Here is a 22,747-nt window from a genome sequence, read left to right on the forward strand (position 1 = left end):
AGGAAAATCGGCAATCAGTAGTCGGTGACGATCGTTTCGTGCGCCACGATACGAGAACATTCAAGATAGATAGAAGAGAAGATCCGTGGAAAAGTTTCGAATTTTGGTGCAAATACCGTTTGATTCATCGAACATTGGTTCGATGATCGATGGAAGACTGATCAATCGCGGTGAGTTCTCGCGCGATATCCGAATAATTTCATAAGTGAACTTCATAAAGCACAGCGTCTAACTTCTACGTCGAGTGAGAAAGCAGAAATGAGAGATAAAGGGAGAAAAAAAAAGGGACGAAGAATGATCGATCGATCGTAAAATATCGCGTTGGAGATACGGTTGATCACGAATCGTTATCTTTCTACTTCTATCGTGCGGTAAATTTTGTGATTTACGGCAAACGATTCGCGTTTGAATATCGTTGAGAGGATTTTCTTTGACGGCGGAGATTGTGAATCTCTGTAATTACGATCTTTTTGTTTTGTATCGTACGATAAATTTTGTGATTTATGGAGAATGATCGGCGTTTGAATTATATCGAAAGGATTTTTTTTCGGTGGCCAGGTTTGCTTGTCGAACGATGAAAAATTTGAAAATCTATAAAAGACGATAACGTCATGGTATAAAAAATATCTATTCGTGAATAATTTTGGATTAAATCTTTCAAGTATATAACTTTCTAGACTAGATTTTACGTTGATGCAACAACGCTAACTTTTGGATGTTTAAGTTTAAATCGCGTTTAAACCGAGCAAGGAAAGGACGAAGCAGTTTTAAGTCTGGGAAGAAAAATTTATCGGCGTGCACTTTGCCATCCTGCCCCTTATACGAAAACAAGCTTATATTTATTCATGAGACAATTACAATATGCTGATCTAGTTTAGGATGCAATTTTGGGGATTGAAGTGGTTGGATGTTTTCTTTACGGATTTCGTAATAAAATTAAATTTGATTAAAAAGAGTAAATGATATTAAAGGCTTCGAAGGCAGATTGGAAATTTTTGCAATCATTCTCTTCTATTTTTCTATCAATTGTATAAGGATTGTTAAAGATCAAAGGAAGACAAAATGACGAATGACAGACACTGAAGAAAATTCTTATAATTGTTCCTTAATTAACTATTTTTGCCAGAGGCGGTCCAACTTTTGTCATACATTATGCAAGTTTGAAGAGAAATAATGGAAGACTAAACTTCGGTAATTAGAAGCTCGATAGAGAGATTCAAGTTTTCGAGAAGAAACAAGGCCGTAATAAAGGGTTGGAATTTTAACCAATAGTGTGCTAACGTCTTGAATAGAACGTTATTTCTGTATTAATATAATCTATGACTTTCCTATAGATTCATAAAATAATTTTACTTCTAATATTTATTTGTGTCGTTTCAACAATGTTCAAGTCTAATAAAATTCATTCTTCAATCTCTTATTTTGCAAAAATATCTTTTGTATCATTGCTCAATTATTTCAATGTTCAAACAATGAGTTTAACGATAATTCTATGACGTTTAAAAGAAGGAATAATGAAAAATTTAACATCATGATTTATCGAACAAATTCTGAAATTTAGAGAAATGTAAAGGTGCCATCGTAACTTCTTCTTTCATCGATTTCGTTTTTCGTCTTTGTTTCATAGCAAGTAATCATCGCGAGGATGTGTCACGAGCTAAATGTAAATAGCGCGAAATAATACTTACGTTCATCCAGTGCTAATTTTATGATGTGTTTCCAAATAGAAATTATTCATTTCTTCCAGAAAATTTCAACATTTACAGTAGTCATTTTCAAAAACTGTTATTAATCTCTTAATCGACTATTTTCGAACCATTTATCAATCTTTCTTAAACAGAAATAGAAAAATTCTTAAGCAAATCCGAACTTGAACGAAGATAAATTTGAATCACCTCTGATATCTTCAGTCCACATTCTCTATTTTAACCTTTTTTAATATTCTAGACCTTTATCAATCTTCTTTCTTCTTCCCTTTTTAGATAAAAGTAGAAAGACTTTTGAACAGATTCAAACTCGGGCGAAGAAAAAATTTGAAGTCACCTCCAATACCCTTAAATCCACATTCTCCATCTCAAATTTTCTTATGTCTTAAGTCCACATTTCTCGATATAATATTCCACTCTTTTCAAAAATTCATCACGATTATCTACATCTAATTATTTACATCAAATTAAATTTTTCAAACGTTCTTCTCTTCATCAGTGTTCACACACCATCTAATAAATAATTAATACAATAGATCTTAAAAGAAAAAGCTTGATTCTTTAAACCTTTTAATAACTTAATTCGTTCGTAATCCCCTTTCCAATCCCCCAATCTAATGAAGCACGGTCGTTTCGAAATTATGGTATCTCGTTGATGCATTCGCAGTTGACAGTTTCGGGATAATCGATGCGGGCTAAATGAACCGGATTCGAGTAACGCCCACCCCCTTAAATCTTGTCTTCGAAATGTCGAAAGCCGATTCACGTGCATTAGCGCGCAGAGACGGCATATTTCACACATTCCAGCACGTAGGGAAGACAACGAGTACACGATCGTGATCGTGTGATGTACGCATGCATTACGTACGCGCGTGATTCACTTGAGCGTTCAATGTGGAAAATGCTGATCTGAAACGCGGATAATGGTTTTCTGGAGAGGACGAGCGTCCATTTCTTTCGCCCACCACTCTCTCTACACTTCTTTTTCGCCAGTCGAAAAATTTCCTTATCGGTAAAAATCGAATCGAGCCGATTTATTTTTGTAAATTCTACCTTTCGTCTCGCTGGAACTCTGTTCTCTTCTTTATCTTTTTTTTAATTTTGTCGAAAGTTGAAAGTGCGTAGGCGAGGCCGGAAAATAAATTAGCTGCACCCACGCTTGAAGAACAAAGATGAATAATGGAAGTTTGTTTATTTCCTCTTTTGTCCATTTGTAGTTTTTTTTCTTTTTTTTTTTTTGTTTGTTTTTAAATTCAATACGTCGAATGAAATTTCGTTATCGTTTCGTTTTTAATTATTTTTATATTTTATATTTGATTCAATGTCATATTATTTTAACAGAAATTCAGTTTAAGAAGTTTTTCAATAAATATTTTAATTATATTTCTGTTTTAATTTTGGAGATACGATGAATATTTATATTTTAATGTATAATTATTATTTTTCACGCGAATCGCGAAGAGAAAATTTTTATTAACAATTCATTTTGATCTGAAGCAAATTTAACAATGAAAAAAGAAGGAAACGCGGAGGTAATGGAATATTTAATATAGTCGTTACGTAATATTGATATTAGTTCAATAATGAAAATTAAATATATCCAAGAATATGAATTAAATATATTTGAAGTTCCATTTTTATCGTGAACCCTTCAACTCAATGTATTTTAAGCGTACTTACTATAGGCACACGAAAAGCTGTGACTTCAGAAAAGCGATGTCTAAAATTAGTCTTAAGTAGAATATTTCGCGTGAAACTTGAATTGACAGGAATAACTCACACAATGGGATAAAAACAGAATTTCCTTCATTTCTCGAATTAACTTCCATTCGTTCGTTCAAAATTTAATAATTTTCAGATGATATCCGCGTAGAAGCGATGAAGAAACGCGGCAACAATGAAAACAAGGGTGGAAAGGGTCGACAAAACGAAACGAAGGATTCAGAGAAGAAAAATGATAAGAAGAATGATAAGAATTCAGAGAAGAAAAATGATTCGTTAGATGAGTATAACGAAGGTTTCAGCGAGTGGCTGAGATCTAGCGATGGTTTCGAAACGATGCGACTCTTTGTCATTGCTAATTCTATCATGATCTTCGTCACGATGGGAATACCGAAAATACAGGAAATTATCAGTATTATCAAAGATTATTACTATGAAACGTAAATAACAGCTTGGGAGACAAAAATGTTTCTCGTAACTTCGATATACCAATGAGAAGTTGACAACGATGCAACTGATTTCCATCGCGTTTCCATTAAAAATTCGATATTTGACGACTACGCGTTCTGCAAATCGTCCTTTATTTCCTGAGAACATAAACTCTAGACTCACGATCGTATCGACGTAACACGTAACATGAATCAAAGATGGTAATGATACGGAAATATTTTAATACATGTATCAACTATCGACATGTATCGATACTCGAGGTCATAAAGCATTTGCAAACTTCTTAAAATAATTTTTTTATTTATCTTTCAACAAGCAAAATATATCATAATCGTCAAATGACACGCATTCTTATCAATTTCAATCGATCGATCGAAGCAAAGAGAAAGAAAACAACACTCAATAAATAATCATGCTGGGATTGGTCTTTCGTGGCGTCTTTCTCATCGGTATACTCACCTGGTACAGCACCAGCGTGTGGAAAATGATCGACGGCTACTTCAAGGATCAGTTTCGAAGCTACTTGGAGGAAGAGTATCGAAAGAATCCGCGAATGAAATCCGATGTGCAAAGTGACTCGGCCGATAAGATCGATCCCGCTTCGACCACGCCACGCCCCGAAGCATCAGTGGCGCCGCTGCGAGAGATTCTCGAACTTAACGAAACGTTGACGGTCGAAGCTGCAGGAAATGACACAATTCGATCGGACGAGGGGCAACGAGTGACAGGTGGCACCAGTGAAAACGGGGCCGACACAGGGGGATCTATCGATAAAAATACATTCCTAGAAACGATCGTGGAATCGGGGCTGGAAAGTAGTAGTAAGTCGTCCGAGAACGAACAGGATTCTCGACAGCCTATTAATCACAATGACCGTGACCTCGAACGTCACGAGAACGACGATCGTCATCCATCAGTCTCCCAGGTGTCTAAGAACTCGATGAAAGGAGTTCAATGCAACAAAAGAGCAACCGTTTCTAGGGACATTTCACGCGAGAAAAAGTCGTCCAAGAAGCGAAACGTGAAGACGATCACGTTGACGGAGAAGGATTTTAAATCGGTTATCAGAAATCATGTATCTAACGACGATTTCTGGGAATTCGAGGAGGATGCGGATGAAAAGAAACCGTTGGAGGGCATTTTGGTCTCTCAGTTGCCGTATAAACCGAGAGCCGATATAGGGAATTTGGAAAGGGTCAGTGCGGATGAGTATTGTCCCCTGAGCTTGGAGGACGAGGCTTCTTGCGATGAAACGTTTAAGTGGCCTTGAAAATTTAACGATAATTTAAATTTAGGAAGTTTAGTAAATTTAGTGTAAATTTAATAGAATGTATTATGTGAAACAAACAAGTAGAGGAAAATTAGTTAATATTAGATATTTTGGGTGTAGGCGTATTAGACTGTTGGAAGAAATATTGAAACATTTCGCAAGTATCGCAGCTATATTAAAATGACTCATTGTTAATAAATGTATCATCGATTTTCATGCAAAAGGTCATGAATATATTTTGAATATATTAGTATAAACTTTAAATTGTTTAATATTATATATTAATATCTGGATTCCTTAAGATATAGTTCCTTAAAATGAAACTTGTAATTGTTCATATCTTCCTGTTAAAAGATTTTAAAATCTAGCTGGGTTATCATTATTTTAGCATATTTATCAAATTCAGAATTCCACTATGAGAAAGTGATTGATATCACAGAAGTTGAATAATGTTAAATATTTTAGATATTAAGTTAAAAAAAAAAATAGCTTTGCAAGCAAAAGTAGAAATTAATAGAATTTTAATAGTATTAATATTTCCTACAAAATTTCGAATGAATACTTCGAAAATATATTCCTATTTAAAAGTTGAAAAGTTTTATTAAAAAAATATTTTCGAATAAATATCTATACTCGAAACTCTTATTTATCTATACTCGCATTCCTATTTAAAAGCTAAGAAATTTTATTAAAAAATATCTTTGATTAAACTATTATATGTCGTATATAATTTCTCGAGTTATGACTATGCATTATTCGAGCAACAAAAGAAATTATTGAAAATAAACATCGTCGATGAACAATAATTTCACGGTCCCCCATTTTTACGCGTTCTTAAAAAAAAAAAAAAAAAAAGAAAAAGAAAAAGAAAAAAGAGAAGAATCGTTTTATAAATAAGAATGTAGACATAATACATCAAAGGTATATTGACTTCTTGCTCGATCGAAGAAATCTCGGCAGGAGATTGCAAAATGTGCCTCGTCACTTCAAGTGTACAATGCGATTCCTCTTTCGATGAAACTTCTCGAGCTGTGGCGCGTGAAAGAAGTCTCCTTTCCCGAAACTCCATCGCGATTAACGACACCGCTTTGACTATTAATCATGTGTGCAATTCATTATGAAGGAGAAAAGAAACGACGATCTGGGTCAATGTTAACTGCCCCAAGTTTCCAGTGCTGACGAAACTTCAAAGGTACGAAAAAAAGGCTTGCAAAAGGAATGTAAGGAATGTAAAGGAGAGGATAATCGGATTAACCGATTAAACCATGGTAGAAAAAGCGTATCGTTTATACGGAAAGGAAGGAACGTATTGCCTTCTTAATAACTTAATCGCTTAATAACTTAATTCCATAACGAGAAGGGTTAAACAGAGAGTAACTATAAAAAAACCGATAATGTGTGATGGTTTCTGTGCTCTAGTGTTGTAAAAAACGATCAGTGATGGGATAAAGTAATCACGAATAAATTCGAATCTAACTGAAAGTTTCATCGAATTCCTGGTGAAACAGTTTTGTGAACAGTTTTCGAAAAATATAAATATTTTTAAATTGAAATTTGATATAAAAATGATATAAAAATCTGATCTAATTTTTTAATAATATATCAAGTATAAATTAAACATACAATTCTCAGATACACAAAACGATTAAAATAAGAATATCGAAATAAAATTATCGTGAAGAAGAAAAAAAAAAATTCCATGTTTCGCTAATCTACAATTACAACAAAGATCGATCAAAAATATGGAAATTAAGATATAAAAGAAATCGAATAAACCGAGGAACAACCTCGTAGCTTTCCATCTAATTACCACGGCTGAACGTATCAATTATCACGAACCAGTTAATCTCTCTTTCAGATATCCAAAGCAGACTCCGGACATAATGACCGAAGTTGCTATTAACTGTATACAGTTTACTTTCCACCACAAAACGTCAAACATTCGTGACTAAGATGGCCCGAGGAATCAAGGCCACGGTTATATGGCCTTTGACCCCGAAACTGAGACCTCGTACACGAGGAGACTAAGCTGGCGTGAAAGTGCAGAGAAATTTGCGATTTATGAGGTATTATCCGGTATGCGAGCTTATGGACCGCAAGGGAAACTGAATCGCGGCAAAGCGTGATGAAAATTCTCGTTTTTGTATTATTGTTCGTTCACTCGCCTCGTCGCAATTCTTTCGCTCGATAAGTTATCGCGCTTCCGTGCATTAAGATTATTGTTGACCGGTTTAATGTTATACCGTTGCGAGTATATATGTATATATTGATACACGAGTCTAAGTGATAGCGCTATTCCCCTTGTTCATGAAATAATTTTATGCGCGACGTGACTGCTATGATTCAGAGTATTATTCCGTGATACTTAGTTACACGTAGTATAAAATAAAAATCGTTGTCCTTGCATTTTATGACGAAGTTGTATGGAGTGTCGTACACGATTGATATTTGTTAATCGTTAACATTTTGTTAGAAGTGTAGCGTGACTCAGTGTAGCGTGACTTAGCGTAGAAATAAGGAAATATTTTTAGAGTTTAAATTTTGCGAAGAATTTTTAAATTATACATATATATATATGTATATATTTGTGAATTTATAAAAATTTAGCGATGCGATAGAAGAAATACAAGGATAGATTGTATTGAAAAAAAAAAATCTAATAAAAAAAAGAAAGATCAATTGAAATTAATTACGCGTTTTAATTTTATCCTAGTCTCGTGCGCGATTAACATAAACCTTTACGATTAGAAAACGTATGCAAATTCATAATGGAATTGTTTCAATGTTGCGTCGTCGTTGTCGGATCGGCTTTAAAACTACGATTAATTAAAGTCGGATACAAATTGCGTACACGTGCATAGCTCGCCAATTAATTTGCCTTTTAAATCAATTTTAACCATTAATCGATTAATTGCGACTATATAAAATTAAAACAAAAAGATTAAGATATCTTCTAACGATCGAATAATACGTTCCGCGACTTCTGGTAATCAAATTTATTGACACTTAAAATGCGTTTCCTGCGAGTGAAACGTATCGTTTACACTCTCAAGAATCCCATATATATATAAATAGTTACACAGTGCTTTGAATTCAAAATAATAGTTCATCACGCACGTTTAAACAACAATCATAAGGTTAAAGAATATTTTTACAATTTTTAGAAGATCCTATTATCGAAAATAATTATATCGATATATTCATTCATATTCCACGAATTAACGAAGCCTGCGTGAAATTCGCATGGTTGAACGAAACGTTCTATTTTCCATCGGGAAATCGTTTCACAGTCGACATTGAAATTAATGATTTACTAACGGGCATCCGAGGCAACGGTTAATGCAAATTAGAGCGCGGATAGGCGCGCTAGACGTGAACGTATTAAGGAAACACGCTCATTACGTATTCTACGAGGAAAAAGGCCTCACCCGCGCGAAGGTCGTCTCGTGAAACTTTTATTTTTAAAAAGCTAACCTTTTAAAGGATAATAATTGGTTAACAATCGTTTGTAAATTGGCCAATTGTTTTAATTTGGAAAGCCTTTTTCGTGCAATTCGATGATTCGTTCGATTTTAAAAGAAATTAAATTGTTAATATTCGTGGAAATTAATGATCAATGTTGTTGCATTGGAGAGTTAACTCGTTGTATCGAGTATAATTACACGTGAGAATTAATTTGCATTTGTAATAGATCGTTTCTCGAGATGGGAAAATGAATTTGTCAGGAATAAAGAATAAATGGAATATTCCATTTGATATTTTGCGTTTAAAAATTGAATTAATTATAAGTCCATTATTACAATTAATAATTGCCTGTAGAGATATTAATTTTCTTTTTAAACGGAGATACGATACGATAAGTTACGAATGACTTTGATGAAAGTCTCCGAGACGTTCCGTCAAGGTATCGCTCGAACTAATTTGCATTCAAATGCAAACAATGACGAGTGCTAAAAGAGGTAATGTCCGTGAACATGTGCTGCATGGCAATGCAATCTTTTTTTTTTTTTTTTTTTAACAAATGTACGGAAGTGCAATCCAAAAACCGCATTGCTAAATTCTTGAAATAAAACTATAATCGATCAAACGATATAATTATAATATATATATGTGCATATATATTTACGTAATAATATAATAAAATATTTTAAAATCCGAATTCCTGAAAAAAAAAAAATGATTTCACATTTCGAATTAAATTAAACGTATGATGAACGACCTCTGATTAAAAGTTTAAATTTCATACGACTTTGCGCAATAAAATATCTAAAAAAAAAAAAAAAAAAAAAAATCCAAAAAAACTTAATGCATTTATATAGTACATTTCAAAGGTAAAAATCAAAACTGGTCATTAAAGCACGATGCGCATTATCAGGATGCACGCTATCTTCGTATAATGACACGATAAAGCTCGTGCGATTCTCTAAGTATCAATTTACATTGAGAATTACGCACGATACACGAACAACATTTCACCGGTGCTAGTGGAAAAAGTCGAGGAATAGGGAGGGTGAAGGGAGGCGTAATCGTACGATATAAAGCGAAATGGCCAGGCGCGAAAGATCATACCGCATTGCTTTGCAATTATGCAAGACGACCAGAATTGCGCGAGTATGCGTGCATCATTCTAAGTATCTATGTCCATGGCCAACTTGTTACATATACCACAGGTGCAGGAAACGCATGCCTGTGGTCTTAAACTATGCCTTATCAGGACGTGAGTATCGAGAGCTGAGAAACGTGACCTGACACAACCTTGAATGATAAATCAAACATTTCTCAATGGAAATAAAAAAAAAAAGAAAAGTATTCTATTTCTTTGGTTTTTTTTCTTTTTTTTTTTTTTTTTTTTTTGGTTTCATTGGTGAAATTCATTTGTCGATTTTTCTACTGTTCATATTATACTGTATATGTTGAATTTTGATATTTAATTGATATTTAGGATTTTGTTTGCATCCATGAGAAAATTAAATACACGAAGAAAAATACATAAAATATCCAAAGTGAAATATGATAGGAAACAAATCAAATTTTCTTCATCCTTATCGATAGACTTAAACGAAGTTTAACTTAAAGAGATATGCTTTATTCTTCAAATATGTTACTTTGAATATTTCTTACCTGTCCTTTTTTGTATATCAGTTGCATGTATTCTATAAGTTTTTATACTTTCAATTTTTGCATAAATGCATCTACGATCTAGTTATTAGTATTTCTCTAAAAATCAAAAGTTTAAACTCGTTTTATCCGAATTAACAACAATTAACTTTCAACTAAATTTAACTTTCGATTCCACACTGATTTATCGAGGATTATCCGGTTAATGAATGCTTAACAGACAAATTCCAGGTACGCCATGGTTTTCTCGAGAAAAACCGACCGATTTCCCAGGATAGCCCGAGGAAACTCTCTTCCTCCCCCCTTCCCTCTCCCTCAAATCACTTCCAACTTAGTTGTGCGTTCGTCTGATTATGTGGCGCAGGAACAGAACAGATTGGAGAAAAGAAACTTGCCGCGAAACCGTTTCCTAGATAACCGAGAAAATAAACCGGCAATGGCCTCGTTACGATCGGCGACGATTTCTCGCGATCGCTTCCCGCATTCCCTCGACTTTTTCTTTTACCTTTTTGCTCGTGCGTGCGCGTGTGCGCGTGCGTGCGTGTGCGTGTGTAATTATGCACGCATTCGCAACAGGAAACTGCGTTACGATACTAATTGATAAGCGTATTGCATCGGCATCCGACGAAAGAACGAATATCGATCAACGAGGAATAATTTCGTTACATAAACCATCCGATCGTTTACCCGATGCGGGATCGAAATTATTTTTAATTCTACGCTGTGACGTGGAATTAAACGACGATTTCAGGTAAGAAATGATAGGCAATTCTTTTTTTTTTTTTTTTTTTTTTTTTTTGGATTTAATTGAAACGAGGTTGATTAATTGATGATGCAACGAGATTTCGATGATTCTGATTTTTTTTTCTTCGTTGTATGGAAAAAATGAGTTGTTCAATTTATCGTTGAAGATACAAAAGATCGACGTGATTTTCTCGAAATTATTATTATCGTCGAACGAGAAATGTTTTGGATAAAAGTTTGTTTAAAAAAAAATTAAAATGACCTTCGTGTGACCTTCATGCATCTACTCACGAGGAATTAATAATAACAATATGCATCTTTTGATATTTTTATATTTTATATCTGAAATATTGTTTGAGAAAATTCAAATAGAAAATATTTGAAGAGAAAAATTAATAAAAATAAAGAATTTAATGTCGAACGAGATCAATAAACATGATAAAAGTTCTTGATCAATGAATCAAGTTAAAAAAAGAGAAATGAACCGACGTCATAAAATATATTTTTCAAAGAATATTAATTGAATCATAAATCACTTGATGAGAAAATCTTGGACAACCTCGTTTTCCAATCAAAACAAATAATCCTACTTCGTCACTGTACTCTTAATATCTATCGTTTCTCCTTCCCCATCACTTTCTCTTCTTCGGAATTAAAACAATAATTCCGATTACCGGACGAAAGTACGGTGAGAATAAATCTTAATCTGAAACAATTCGATCAGAGGCAGATTTTTTTTTTTTTTATTTTTTTCACAATTGGCAGAAACCCGCCGTATCGATTTCTCTTTCTAATTGCACGCTTCCAAGTTTTAAACTGTTGAACGTAACACGCGCATTCCTGTGGAACAAAAGATCGTTCACCCTCCTCGATCAGATTTCTCTTTCGATATCTGGGAATTTTAGCGGCGTCGTTGCTCGACTGTTCGCGTACCAAAATTCGAAAGCACTTTCTTTCCTCTCTCTCTCTCTCCCTCTTTTTTCAATCGAGTTGAGAACAACTTTCATTGACAGTCGCGGAATGGAAAAGAGGAAAAAAAAAAAAAAAGAGAAGCGAATAAATCGTCGATAGAGACGAGCAAAAACGTCGATATTAACGATCTATCTTTCACGGTTCACAGAGTTTAAACTCTTCGTTTGCAACGTTTATGCAGCGTAATTATGCAGAAAGTATGCAAATGATCCGTGGAACGAGACATATTAATTAAGGTAGATGGAGAAAATTTTCTCGCTTTCTTTTTGTCGGTATTTTGTCGGAAGATTTCCTTCTCTCTTTCTCTATCTATTTTGCAATTAGGCTTAACACGTGAACGGCGCAAATTACGGTGGTAAAGAAGAGAAAAAAAAAAAAAAAAGAAAAAAAAAAGAAAGGAAATTTATCTGTTCGAGCATATATCTTGTACGAGCAAATTTTAGAGAAAGTAAGAAAGTGATATAAATTCTCGAGGTTTGCAATTTACAAGATGGGACGATCAATGTTGTTTCGTAATTATTGATAAATTGATAAGTTTGTTGCACGTGGGAATATTTATGGCTTGTATCTCATTTCTCCGTGTATAAAAATCGATAATTGTTACCTGTTCCTCTGCCAGAATTTGTAATAAAGAAAATACACGTGTTTCATCGTGAATACGCGTATGAAATAAAATGTAAATTGTTGATTATGATAAAGGCAAATTTATGATGTCAGATGACTTCATTCGTGATCCTATTTGTACGCTAAACTGAATTGCAATTGTGCCAGATTTATGAAAACGATCGTGTAATCAAATAATTCAATTTCCTCGATTATTTATATATGAAAATATTCGTGAATATTCAATTAGTTCAAATTGATTAATATATGATTGTATGATAAATAACGTGACGTGCAATTAATAACTATGCCAATATTTTGAATTATTTTTGAAATATTTTTTATTTCCCTTCTCCTTCTCAGATTAAAAAATAATTAAAATATTCATCTATCTATTTAAATTCTTAATCGAATTAATATCGATTAAGATGGAATCGTGCAGAGAGAGAAAAAGTTAATGACAAAATATCCGATATACGTTCGGACACGTATAGAAGATTGGAATTCTAGCATTAAATAATCGAATATCCGGAACGTGTCGAATCACAGCGCATACCGCGAAACGGAACGGCACATCGAAATTGTTCGTTTTACAAGAGATTCGAAACAGATTCAAAGAAGGAAATTTCTACTGGAACCGTTCGTATTACGCCGGACACGGTGAATCATCTATTTGAACATCCGGTAAAAGTCACGAGCACATACGAGTGCCATTGTCGACAGCAATATGAATATCCTTCTTTCATCAAACTTGAATAAATTGTGTGCGTGTATTTATCTTCATTGATATATATATATATGGTCCATTCATTTCGACAGGCATGATTTCGTTCATTGCGAGACTATCAGCGGACAGTGAAGTCGTAAAAATTCGTATTTGAATGTATATTCTCGTGAAATAAAAAATAATAAACTTATAATGAATTGTGAAAATGCGTATGCTATAATCATTTTCTTAGTTTCCTTTCAATTAATTAATTTTTCTCTGCTTCTGATTTTATTCTCTTTGTGTGAATTGTCTCGTCATCGAATATGATTTCATTTAATACAAAAGGATTATTTTAAGGATTATTTAAGGATTATTATGTTATTATGTTAAGGATTATTTAAGGAAAAAATAGAAATTTCGATTATTTTCTCTTCAGCTTTGGAATGGAGTCTGCAATCGATCCTGAAATACCATATATTTACTTTTCTATTGTGACAATCGTCAAATTTAGACGTGTATTTTAACTTCAAATATATTCATAGAGAACGAGAGCTTTTCATTCGAATCAATTACGCAAATTTCTGTTGCGAGTAAAATCCTTTTCACAAGAATTTTATCGACAATAGCAATCATCCTTCAAATCGAGCAATAAAGAATCAATTTAAAATAATTGTCTCGATCGAGGATAATTCTCGACATCCGAATAATTTACGATTCCTATTGTGCATGATCGTTTTTTTTTTTTTTTTTTTTTTTACGTAATTCAAGGCCTTTCCTTGTAACGTAATCGAAAATAAACAAAAGAGGATCGTTTCTTGTCAACGCGGAAGATTATTGAAACGTACGTGTCTACGTACAAGTAGTTACATGTACAATCTCTTACGGTTAATTACATGAAAACTGGATCCTTTGAAAGTTCGACTAGCAACCTGTTGCTCGTGTTTCTGCGATCACCAAAGCACTCGCATTCTCGAATGAATCTATATAGAATATATATGATCCGTATCCATGAAATTCTTGCCTCAGTTTCTTGCGATATTTAAGAGAAGCGAACATTCTTCGTTCTATTATATCAAACTATTCAAAGCGTTTTACCATCATTGTTTCCTCGAAACGTTCCTATATATCTTTACAATTTATTTTACGCGAATTAAATTCGAGGAATTGTAAGTTTAATATATCGTTGTTCGAATATTTCGATGATATTACTTTGACTATTTTAATAATATATTTTTTTCTGATTTATCGATCGACTCGATGTTATTTTCAAATATTTTACTTTATTATGGACTATCAAAATGAGTTTTTATTTCATTTGATAGTATGTATTCGAATAAATTTCTCAAAGAGATTCTATGCCAAAGGATAATGTTACTCTTTTAAAATATTATGTCTAAAATAAAAATAATAAAGTATCTGAATTGCTATATTTTATTTTTCCATTCAAATTTCCCGAGTTAAAACTCGACTGCGGCCAAATTATATTTGTTCTACATAATAGAAAGTAATTCTGCACATTTTCTAACGTTCTCTCTTAACAGTCTAGCTCTATCGAGAGATCTACAAGTAGATAAATAAATGGTAAGCATTTAAGTATTTTGATTGAGTGAAAATATACGTGTATTAATCGATATGAATATTCTATTAATGAATGCGAATGTATGGGCTGAAAGTTAAATATTCAAACGGGACGTTGAAGAGTGGAAAGTGAAAATAGAGTTAACGCAGATTTTCCTTTTTTTTTTTTTTTTCACTTTCCACATAATTAGAAGATACGAAGAACAAATTTGAATACAAAAATTTTCAATCTTTTTATAAATTATTCATAAACGTTGCGGTAAAAGCGTGCAACACGCGATAGGGAATCATAGAATAGTATGCACAAGCACGTGAATTACCCACTTTAATTAAGATTTAAATCTTGTCGGAGTTTGAATCGAATTCATTAGGGAAAGAAAATTTGGCATTGAGCATTTAGGCGATTTACACAATATCTAAATTTGCCAATGCCTATTTTTAATATTTGAAACTTTAAATATCTTTAATTCAAGATATAGAAGAAAATTTGGCAATGGATATTTAAACGATATTTGTGCAATGTCTAAATTTGTTTCTTGTGAAATAAATTATGAATTATATACAAAAAAAAAAAAAAAAATAAAATAAAATAAAAATAAAGTAACAAAAATTTTTATAAGGTAAAGTTAAATTGTAAAAATCTAAAATTAAGATTTTAAATATTTAAAAATTTTTCAAATAACATTATGTGGAAAGTTTACTTGTACAATAAAATTTACTGTTTAGTTGATAATTTTTTTTGTAATATGTTACTAAAAGTGATAAGAAAGAGAGAAACTGTTTCCATTTTATGACTCCAATCTGCTACATGAATGAAAAATGTTAGAATATCTTATCTTGTTTCATTCATATACATTTCCGTAGTTTCAAATAAGGAAATACAAGATGCTTCAAAAATGTCAATTAACTCTTTATATATTATTATATTGATTTATAAAATAATATAAATTATTAAGAATAAATATGATTTAATTATATCAATATGATTTTCAAACAAAAACATAAAATGATATAATTGCAAGTTCAAAATTAGTAGTAGAAGAAACACGTGTTACTTTTGATCAAGTACATTTCTCGAAGTGTGAAATGTCGTGTTAGATGTTTGATTACAAAATCTGTCTATGTTACGTAAAGCACATAACGTGTAATGCGGGTCAAATTGCACACCGAAAATCGAGCACGTATGAATGCAACGGTACCCTTTTAACATTTACAGAGCACGTTCTAAGATGTCACTAAAAATTTTCTATACGTACATATGTAAATCGTTTGAAATTTTAGAACGAAGATAATATTAGATACGAGATACCTTTAAGTACTAAAAATGAATTTAAACATTCTGATTTTAATATAATCGTAAATATTCCAATAAGAAAACAAACGAATATGAAATTTATATAATATGTGCATATCAATTTAAAACGAATCTTCACTTCACAATAAATATACGAACAAAAAAATTTGTTTTATAAGAAATCAGCTTAAAATTTATATTATACAAATGAAAGTATATCAGAGAATACGCGATGAACTAAGTACATAAATACATGAAATATATTTTATAAACATGTACTCTAAAAATATCGATGCAAAAAAAAATTAATAAAGCATTCGATTCAAAATTTTTATATTTATTATATTTATCATGAGAAACAAACGTGATGCTAAATCTTGTGATAACAGAAGAAAACTCGCAAAGAGCGTGTTTATAGAGGAGACCCATCACTACCTGTTGCAGAGAAGGCTATAGTAGAAACACAGCAGGATCCCCGAGAGGTTCACATTCCAGAGAGGAAGGACGAGAGAAAGAGAGACATGCGCCGGCACGCATCGTTTAAAAGTGAAAAGGGCTCTTTTAGGCCTCGATTCGAGAGGACCCGGATGCCTGGTCTTTTCGAAGGGCTGTATTGTTCATGGTCGAAAACGCAGCACACTTCGGAGACCACCGTGGCGGAATATTTCTACTAGCGAGATTCGAGAAAGCCTAACCTAACCTCAAATTCGCGGGATCGTGATGGAAAAATAGTGGCACTCACCTCGACGCTCGTTCCTCCCACGTTATTTTCCGTGTGCAACAATGCCTTCTTCATTCATCGAATGCTCGTTTCACAAAAATCATCGCACCATGCTCGTGTCAAAACACTCCGCTACACTCGCCTCACCACGGTGCATAATGTGCACTGTTTGAAAAGATCGCGGTTAAAGCACGTAGGAATGCACTGTTCTCTCGATCAGGACTACCTCGCATACGCTTTCAAAGACGTGAAAAACCGCGCGCACGTTTATATTCGCATGGGTTGCGCAGTCTCAGATAAATTCGAAACAGGATCGACGACAACTTCGACTTCACTTCGAAACGAAAGATGAGTGTGACAGAAACGCTAACCGATGTGTTGCCGTTTGACCTGTCTCTAAACTGACCAATCGCCTTGCAGGTGGTATACTACGATGTATCGCGGTGAATAGTGGGGGAGAAAACGAGAGGGAAAAAGACCACCTGACGCGCAACCTTTTGGGGTCTGGCAAAAGATCGAATGGGGACCGAAGGGGGTCTTATGTTGGATACTTGGGACCTAATCTTATGAACTAACCAATGGTCGGTAAAGAAAGAAGTCTGTTATTTAAAAAAAGAAAAATATATTTTTAAAACAATATTTTTATATCAATAAAAATTATTGAGATATATTAGAGAAATTAAGTAAAGAAGATAACAGATCGTAGCTATCTCTTGAATGTATAAGTTTTGTAGAACAAGTATAGACAAGGAGAGTAAGTGGTGGAAGAAGGATAGAGATAGGATAAAAATATTGAAATCAGCGCCATCTCTAGAGTGCCGCAAATGAAACACATAAAAAAGGATAGTAAATATAATAAAAAGGATAGAGATAGTGTAAAAATTGACTGTTAGCGCCATCTGTTGAATTCCAAAGACACTTTTTAATAGAAATAAGAATTGATCAGCAGCGCTAATTTTTCTAAATATATTCAACAGATGGCGCTAATAGTCAATTTTTATCCTATTTCTGTCCTTTTTTCACTATTTACTGTCCTTTCTTTACATGTTGCATTTGCGGCACTCTGGAGATGGCGCTGATTTCAATATTTTTATCCTATCTCTATCCTTCTTCCATTACATACTTTCCTTGTCTATACTTTTGGTGTGTGATCAATTAAAATTTTTTTATATATTTTTCAATCTATTATATTCTAAATTTTTTCATATATTGTAAATAACAATGTTGAATTATATTATTTAATTTGTGAATTTTACAAATTTACAAATTTTTATTATTTATTTCCATTTATATATTTTGCATATTCTTAAAAATATGTAATATACATTGTATTCTAATTAGAAAACATGTAATATTATGTTATTAAATATATTATATTATGTTATTATATTATGTTATTAAATATATTAAAACAATAAATAAGAAATAGAAAGAATTTAACTAAATCCTTTACCAAATTGAGGTTAGTTTAAAACTTAACCTATTCATTGTAATTACGCAATGTAAACGCGGAAAGAAATACATATTCTTTCTATATTTGTTCCCAAGTATTAAGTTCGTTGTTATTATAATATTATGACCACACAAATGTTTAAAAAAATTCTATTAGATTTTAAATATAACAATAGTAACTTTATTAAATGTTCTCGTTCTATTTATTATGTTTCCAATGTGCGTCTATCTAAAAAATTTTTTTACAATAAAGTATTAATAAGATATTTTTCAAATAAACGAAATTTATCAAATATGAAAAATACTTATCGGCAAATACATCCAGAAATCCTTAAAAAACCATTATTATGTAATAAGTATATTCCACAAACCATAAGAATTTCTACTAATTCTATCATTATTAATAGTACTAGAAAATATTCAAATACAGCTCCTAAAATTATAAATGAAGTTGCTGCATATAATAATGGAATTTTTCAAATGATTTCTGAAAGCTTACCTGTGGAATTGGTTACAGAAGTTTTAAGATTGATGCATTATCAAACAGGTTTACCATGGTGGGCAAGTATCATGCTTACTTCAATTATAGCAAGAACAATTATAAATCTACCATTAAATATACTTGATGTAAGTATTATTATTATTTGATCTTAATTTTCTTTATTTTTTAAAAATATGTTATATAATCTTTATCTCAGGTTCACACAAAAGCAAAACAAGAAAATTTGAAATTTGAATTGAAGGAAATTGCAGAGAAAATACAAAATAAAGTGCAAAAGGAAGTAATATCTTTAAAATTATCTCCATATCGTGCACGTTATCTTTTTACACGTGATGTATTTATTTATTCTTTTATACATATAAACTAACTTTTTCAATTTATATCAATTTAATTAAAGAATTAATTTTTTACCTTTTATGATAGTTTAATAAGGAACAAAAACAATTATACATAAAAAATAATTGTCATCCATTTAAAAGTGTTGCTATAATATTATTACAAACACCAATATGGATAAGTTTCTCGGTTGCAGTAAGAAATATATGTTATATGTTGCCTCAAGTAAATACTGGTAAGTAAGACATTTTTCTGTTTTATTTAATATTTTTTTTTTTTTTTTGTATTGTAATAAGTTTTAAAAATTTTATTGTTAGCTACTCTCCAAGACTTTAAGGAATTGACTACTGGTGGTTTTGGATGGATACAAAATCTCATAGATATAGATCATTATTTTATATTACCTTCTCTATTTGGACTTTCAAACTTAGCTATATTAGAGGTATGTATAGAAATATTTATTATATTAAATTTACATAATATTAATATCAATATTATTTTATTAAAATTATATATTTTTTCAGATAAATCAAGTATTATTTCATGTAAAAGATTCAAAGTTTAGTAGAATTTATAAGAATTTCTGTAGAGTACTTATAATTGGTTTTATACCATTAATGGCATGTTTGCCATCGGTATGTTATATTTTTAAAAATAAATAATCTAATTTTTTCTAATATTTATTATATTAAATCGCAAATATTTCAGTGTTTATCATTGTTTTGGGTCACCAATAATTGCTGTGCAATAGTATATAATCTATTGCTTCTATCTCCAAAAGTTCGTCGATTAGGAAAAATACCTAAAACCGATTCTGAACTCAGGCGTCCATATACGGAATTATATAAACGATTATTAGAAAAATTATATTTAAGGAAATTTTTAGCATAAATATAATGCTAATGTAACATAGAAATAAAACTGAATATCTTTTTTCTCATGCCGAATGTATAATTTATTAAAAAAGATAATAAAGAAATAATTATTAAAGTATTATTAATAAATATATTAGTATACGATATTGTAATATTATATATTATGATATTAATTGTAAGATTTATTTCATCTATGATTGATCCGCACCTTTGATCCTGATAGAACTAAGGTCGTAAAAAGTGTTTATGTTTAATTGTAAAAATAGAAATGAAGATGACAAAAAAAATTCACTTCTGGTGATAACGCATTAAATCATATTCTGCATTTATGCTTAGAAGATACGTATATATAAAATTCACTTCATTAGCAAACAACATACTTCAACGAACGGGTTTGAACAGAAATCATGGCTAATATCAAGTTTTTCACATTTTTGCTGTGCATCATTCTCTGTGTCGATTTCTTCTGTAAATTAGCGACAGTGCGTATATTTCGTTTTAATTATCAATTACTAATATTTATTTATTAATTACTACATTAATTTATTACTAACATTTTAATAATTCGTATATTTTGGTTCAATTTGTGATTAAATTTTAATTATAATATGATCATACCATTACTTTATATATATATTATTTATAATAGATTTATTAATTTATACAATTTATTAATTTATACATATTGTAATTCAATAATTTTTAGGGAGAAGTTTATCCTTATCCAGGCGATTGCTCAAAATATCAACATTGTGATAATAGTGGTTGTTTTATTATAAGTTGTGGCGCAGGGACAGAATTTAATCCAAATATTGGTACTTGTGATTATCCTTTGGCAAATCGGGGGGACTGTAATAATCGATATTAAAATTTTAAAATATTTATGAAACAATCATAATGTATACAGTATATGTTTATATAACATAAATTTACTATACGATACAAATTTTTGTTTAGAAATTATTGTTTTTGAAATAATTATCTTACTTATAAAATTACGTTAAATATAATAGAAATAAAATAAAATAATGTTTCCATCGAATGTATATCAAAATTGATAATCATAATTAAAAAGTATATTCATACATAATTATGTAAACAATATGTCCAATAAAAATTTTAATTTCATTTCAAGATTTTATAAATAATTATAATAGAATTGTTATCAATATCTTTCCCAATCCTAGCATAACTAAAATCGTAAAAAACTCTTATTTTATTTTACATATGATTATCAGAAATATCAGAAATGATGATTACGAAGAAATTCATTTTAAACATTTTTATAGCATTCATCATTTTCCTTATTATGTTTCGAAGATATAAAATCCATTTCATTAAAAAACATATTTTAAAGAACGAATTGAAAATTACAAGAATAAATTACACAATTATAAGAACAACATAAAATCATGGTTAGTATTAAATTTTCTGTACTTTTGTTGTGCATTATTTTCTGTATCAGCTTCTGAAATAACAATTAAATGTATATTATAATTATACAATATAATTTTTATTTTATACTTTTATAATTTTTTGTGATATTTATTATATAATTATTCAATCATTATAATTTATGATATGTTTAAATAAATAAAATTTATGAAATTTATACTATTAATATATTATACTATTAATATAATATTATCAATATGGTTTAAAACTCAATAATAAGGATTTTTTGTAACATTGAATTGTTTGAGCTTGTTCTCGTCTCCCTATTAAAAGAAAATAAAAAAATTTTATTTAGTTTAAATAAAAACTAATGTTATTCCTAGAAGAAATATTATGGACTGTAACTGACTCATTGTTTTTCTAATGAGTATCGTTGTCAATTGTTCATTTAACCATGATTAAATGGTTTAACATTGGCTGCAAAAAGTATAGAAACGATCTTCATTCGTGTGTCAAGCAAATCATTTAGTAAAATATTTTGAAAAAAAAAGACATTAAATAAATAATTTTCTCAATCATTCATTCATTAAAAATTTTTATACTGTCCATTTAACTGCTATAATTTATAGTCACATTAAGTATAATGCGTTGTTGTATTATAACAAATATATATCAATCAGTTTTGCATGCGAAAAATGACATTTCGGTCGTTAATCTTATTATATGCATTTTGATCGTTTCCAGTGCTAAGAAAGTGAAAGTGGTGGTAAACATATGAATATAAACGATATCTGGTTTATACGAACTGATTCAATTCGATTTCTTTTATCACGAACATCGTGTATATTTTCACATTCTCGCACGATTTCTACTATCGATAGTTGCTCTTGAGACCAGAAGCTATTCTAGAATATTATTTATCGTCCATTTTTTAATAATTATTATCACTTTTATATTACTTCTGGATTACTGTATAATATAAAAAATTAAAATTCTTTTATTTTCAAACATTTTTAATTGTAAATATATATCTATAATCTTTCTACCCATTATTCGATTCATTATAATTTTATATACAAGATAAATCGAGGAGGTTAAAAGATCGACACAATGTCAAAATTAGATTTTCCTTAAATATTCTTTATCTTTTATATTCAACTGTGATTTCTATCATCCTTCACATTCATTCACAGAAAGAATTCAAATTAAAAGGATTGCAAAAAATAAAAAAAATAGTTGGTATGCCGGAACGGAGGTATAGTGCAACGAAGAAAATTATTTATCCAAGAAGCACGCAGCT

General features: G+C 30.9%; 5 protein-coding genes across 7 annotated transcripts in view; 4 read left to right on the forward strand and 1 right to left on the reverse strand.

Annotated features, from left to right (window-relative positions):
- LOC122719871 overlaps positions 1-17,240 on the reverse strand; it is a 96,942-nt gene extending 79,702 nt beyond the window's left edge. For all 3 annotated transcript variants that reach the window (XM_043946097.1, XM_043946096.1, XM_043946093.1), the window contains exon 1: positions 16,909-17,240. The gene's annotated coding sequence lies outside the window, so the exon portion shown is untranslated. The remainder of the gene's footprint in view (positions 1-16,908) is intronic.
- Positions 23-3,883, forward strand: LOC122719876. The gene is made up of 2 exons (XM_043946101.1): positions 23-170; positions 3,565-3,883. The coding sequence occupies exons 1-2, from the start codon at positions 143-145 to the stop codon at positions 3,870-3,872; spliced, it is 336 nt and encodes a 111-aa protein (XP_043802036.1). The 5' UTR covers positions 23-142; the 3' UTR covers positions 3,873-3,883.
- LOC122719873 lies at positions 4,279-7,837 on the forward strand. Its single transcript, XM_043946099.1, has one exon. The coding sequence runs from the start codon at positions 4,291-4,293 to the stop codon at positions 5,146-5,148; it is 858 nt and encodes a 285-aa protein (XP_043802034.1). The 5' UTR covers positions 4,279-4,290; the 3' UTR covers positions 5,149-7,837.
- Positions 17,241-18,462: 1,222 nt separating the features above from the next.
- On the forward strand, positions 18,463-20,177 carry LOC122719934 (cytochrome c oxidase assembly protein COX18, mitochondrial). The gene is made up of 6 exons (XM_043946210.1): positions 18,463-18,966; positions 19,038-19,175; positions 19,265-19,412; positions 19,495-19,619; positions 19,702-19,812; positions 19,886-20,177. Exons 1-6 carry the CDS (start codon positions 18,463-18,465, stop codon positions 20,066-20,068), a joined length of 1,209 nt encoding a protein of 402 aa, XP_043802145.1. The 3' UTR covers positions 20,069-20,177.
- A 214-nt stretch (positions 20,178-20,391) lies between these two features.
- Positions 20,392-20,998, forward strand: LOC122720084 (probable chitinase 10). Its single transcript, XM_043946551.1, has 2 exons — positions 20,392-20,534; positions 20,759-20,998. The coding sequence occupies exons 1-2, from the start codon at positions 20,460-20,462 to the stop codon at positions 20,918-20,920; spliced, it is 237 nt and encodes a 78-aa protein (XP_043802486.1). The 5' UTR covers positions 20,392-20,459; the 3' UTR covers positions 20,921-20,998.
- Positions 20,999-22,747: the final 1,749 nt, after the last annotated feature.

Source organism: Apis laboriosa, unplaced genomic scaffold (genome assembly GCF_014066325.1).
Source record: "Apis laboriosa isolate Shangri-la unplaced genomic scaffold, ASM1406632v1 scaffold9_cov152, whole genome shotgun sequence".
Classification (NCBI taxonomy): Eukaryota; Metazoa; Arthropoda; class Insecta; order Hymenoptera; family Apidae; genus Apis; species Apis laboriosa.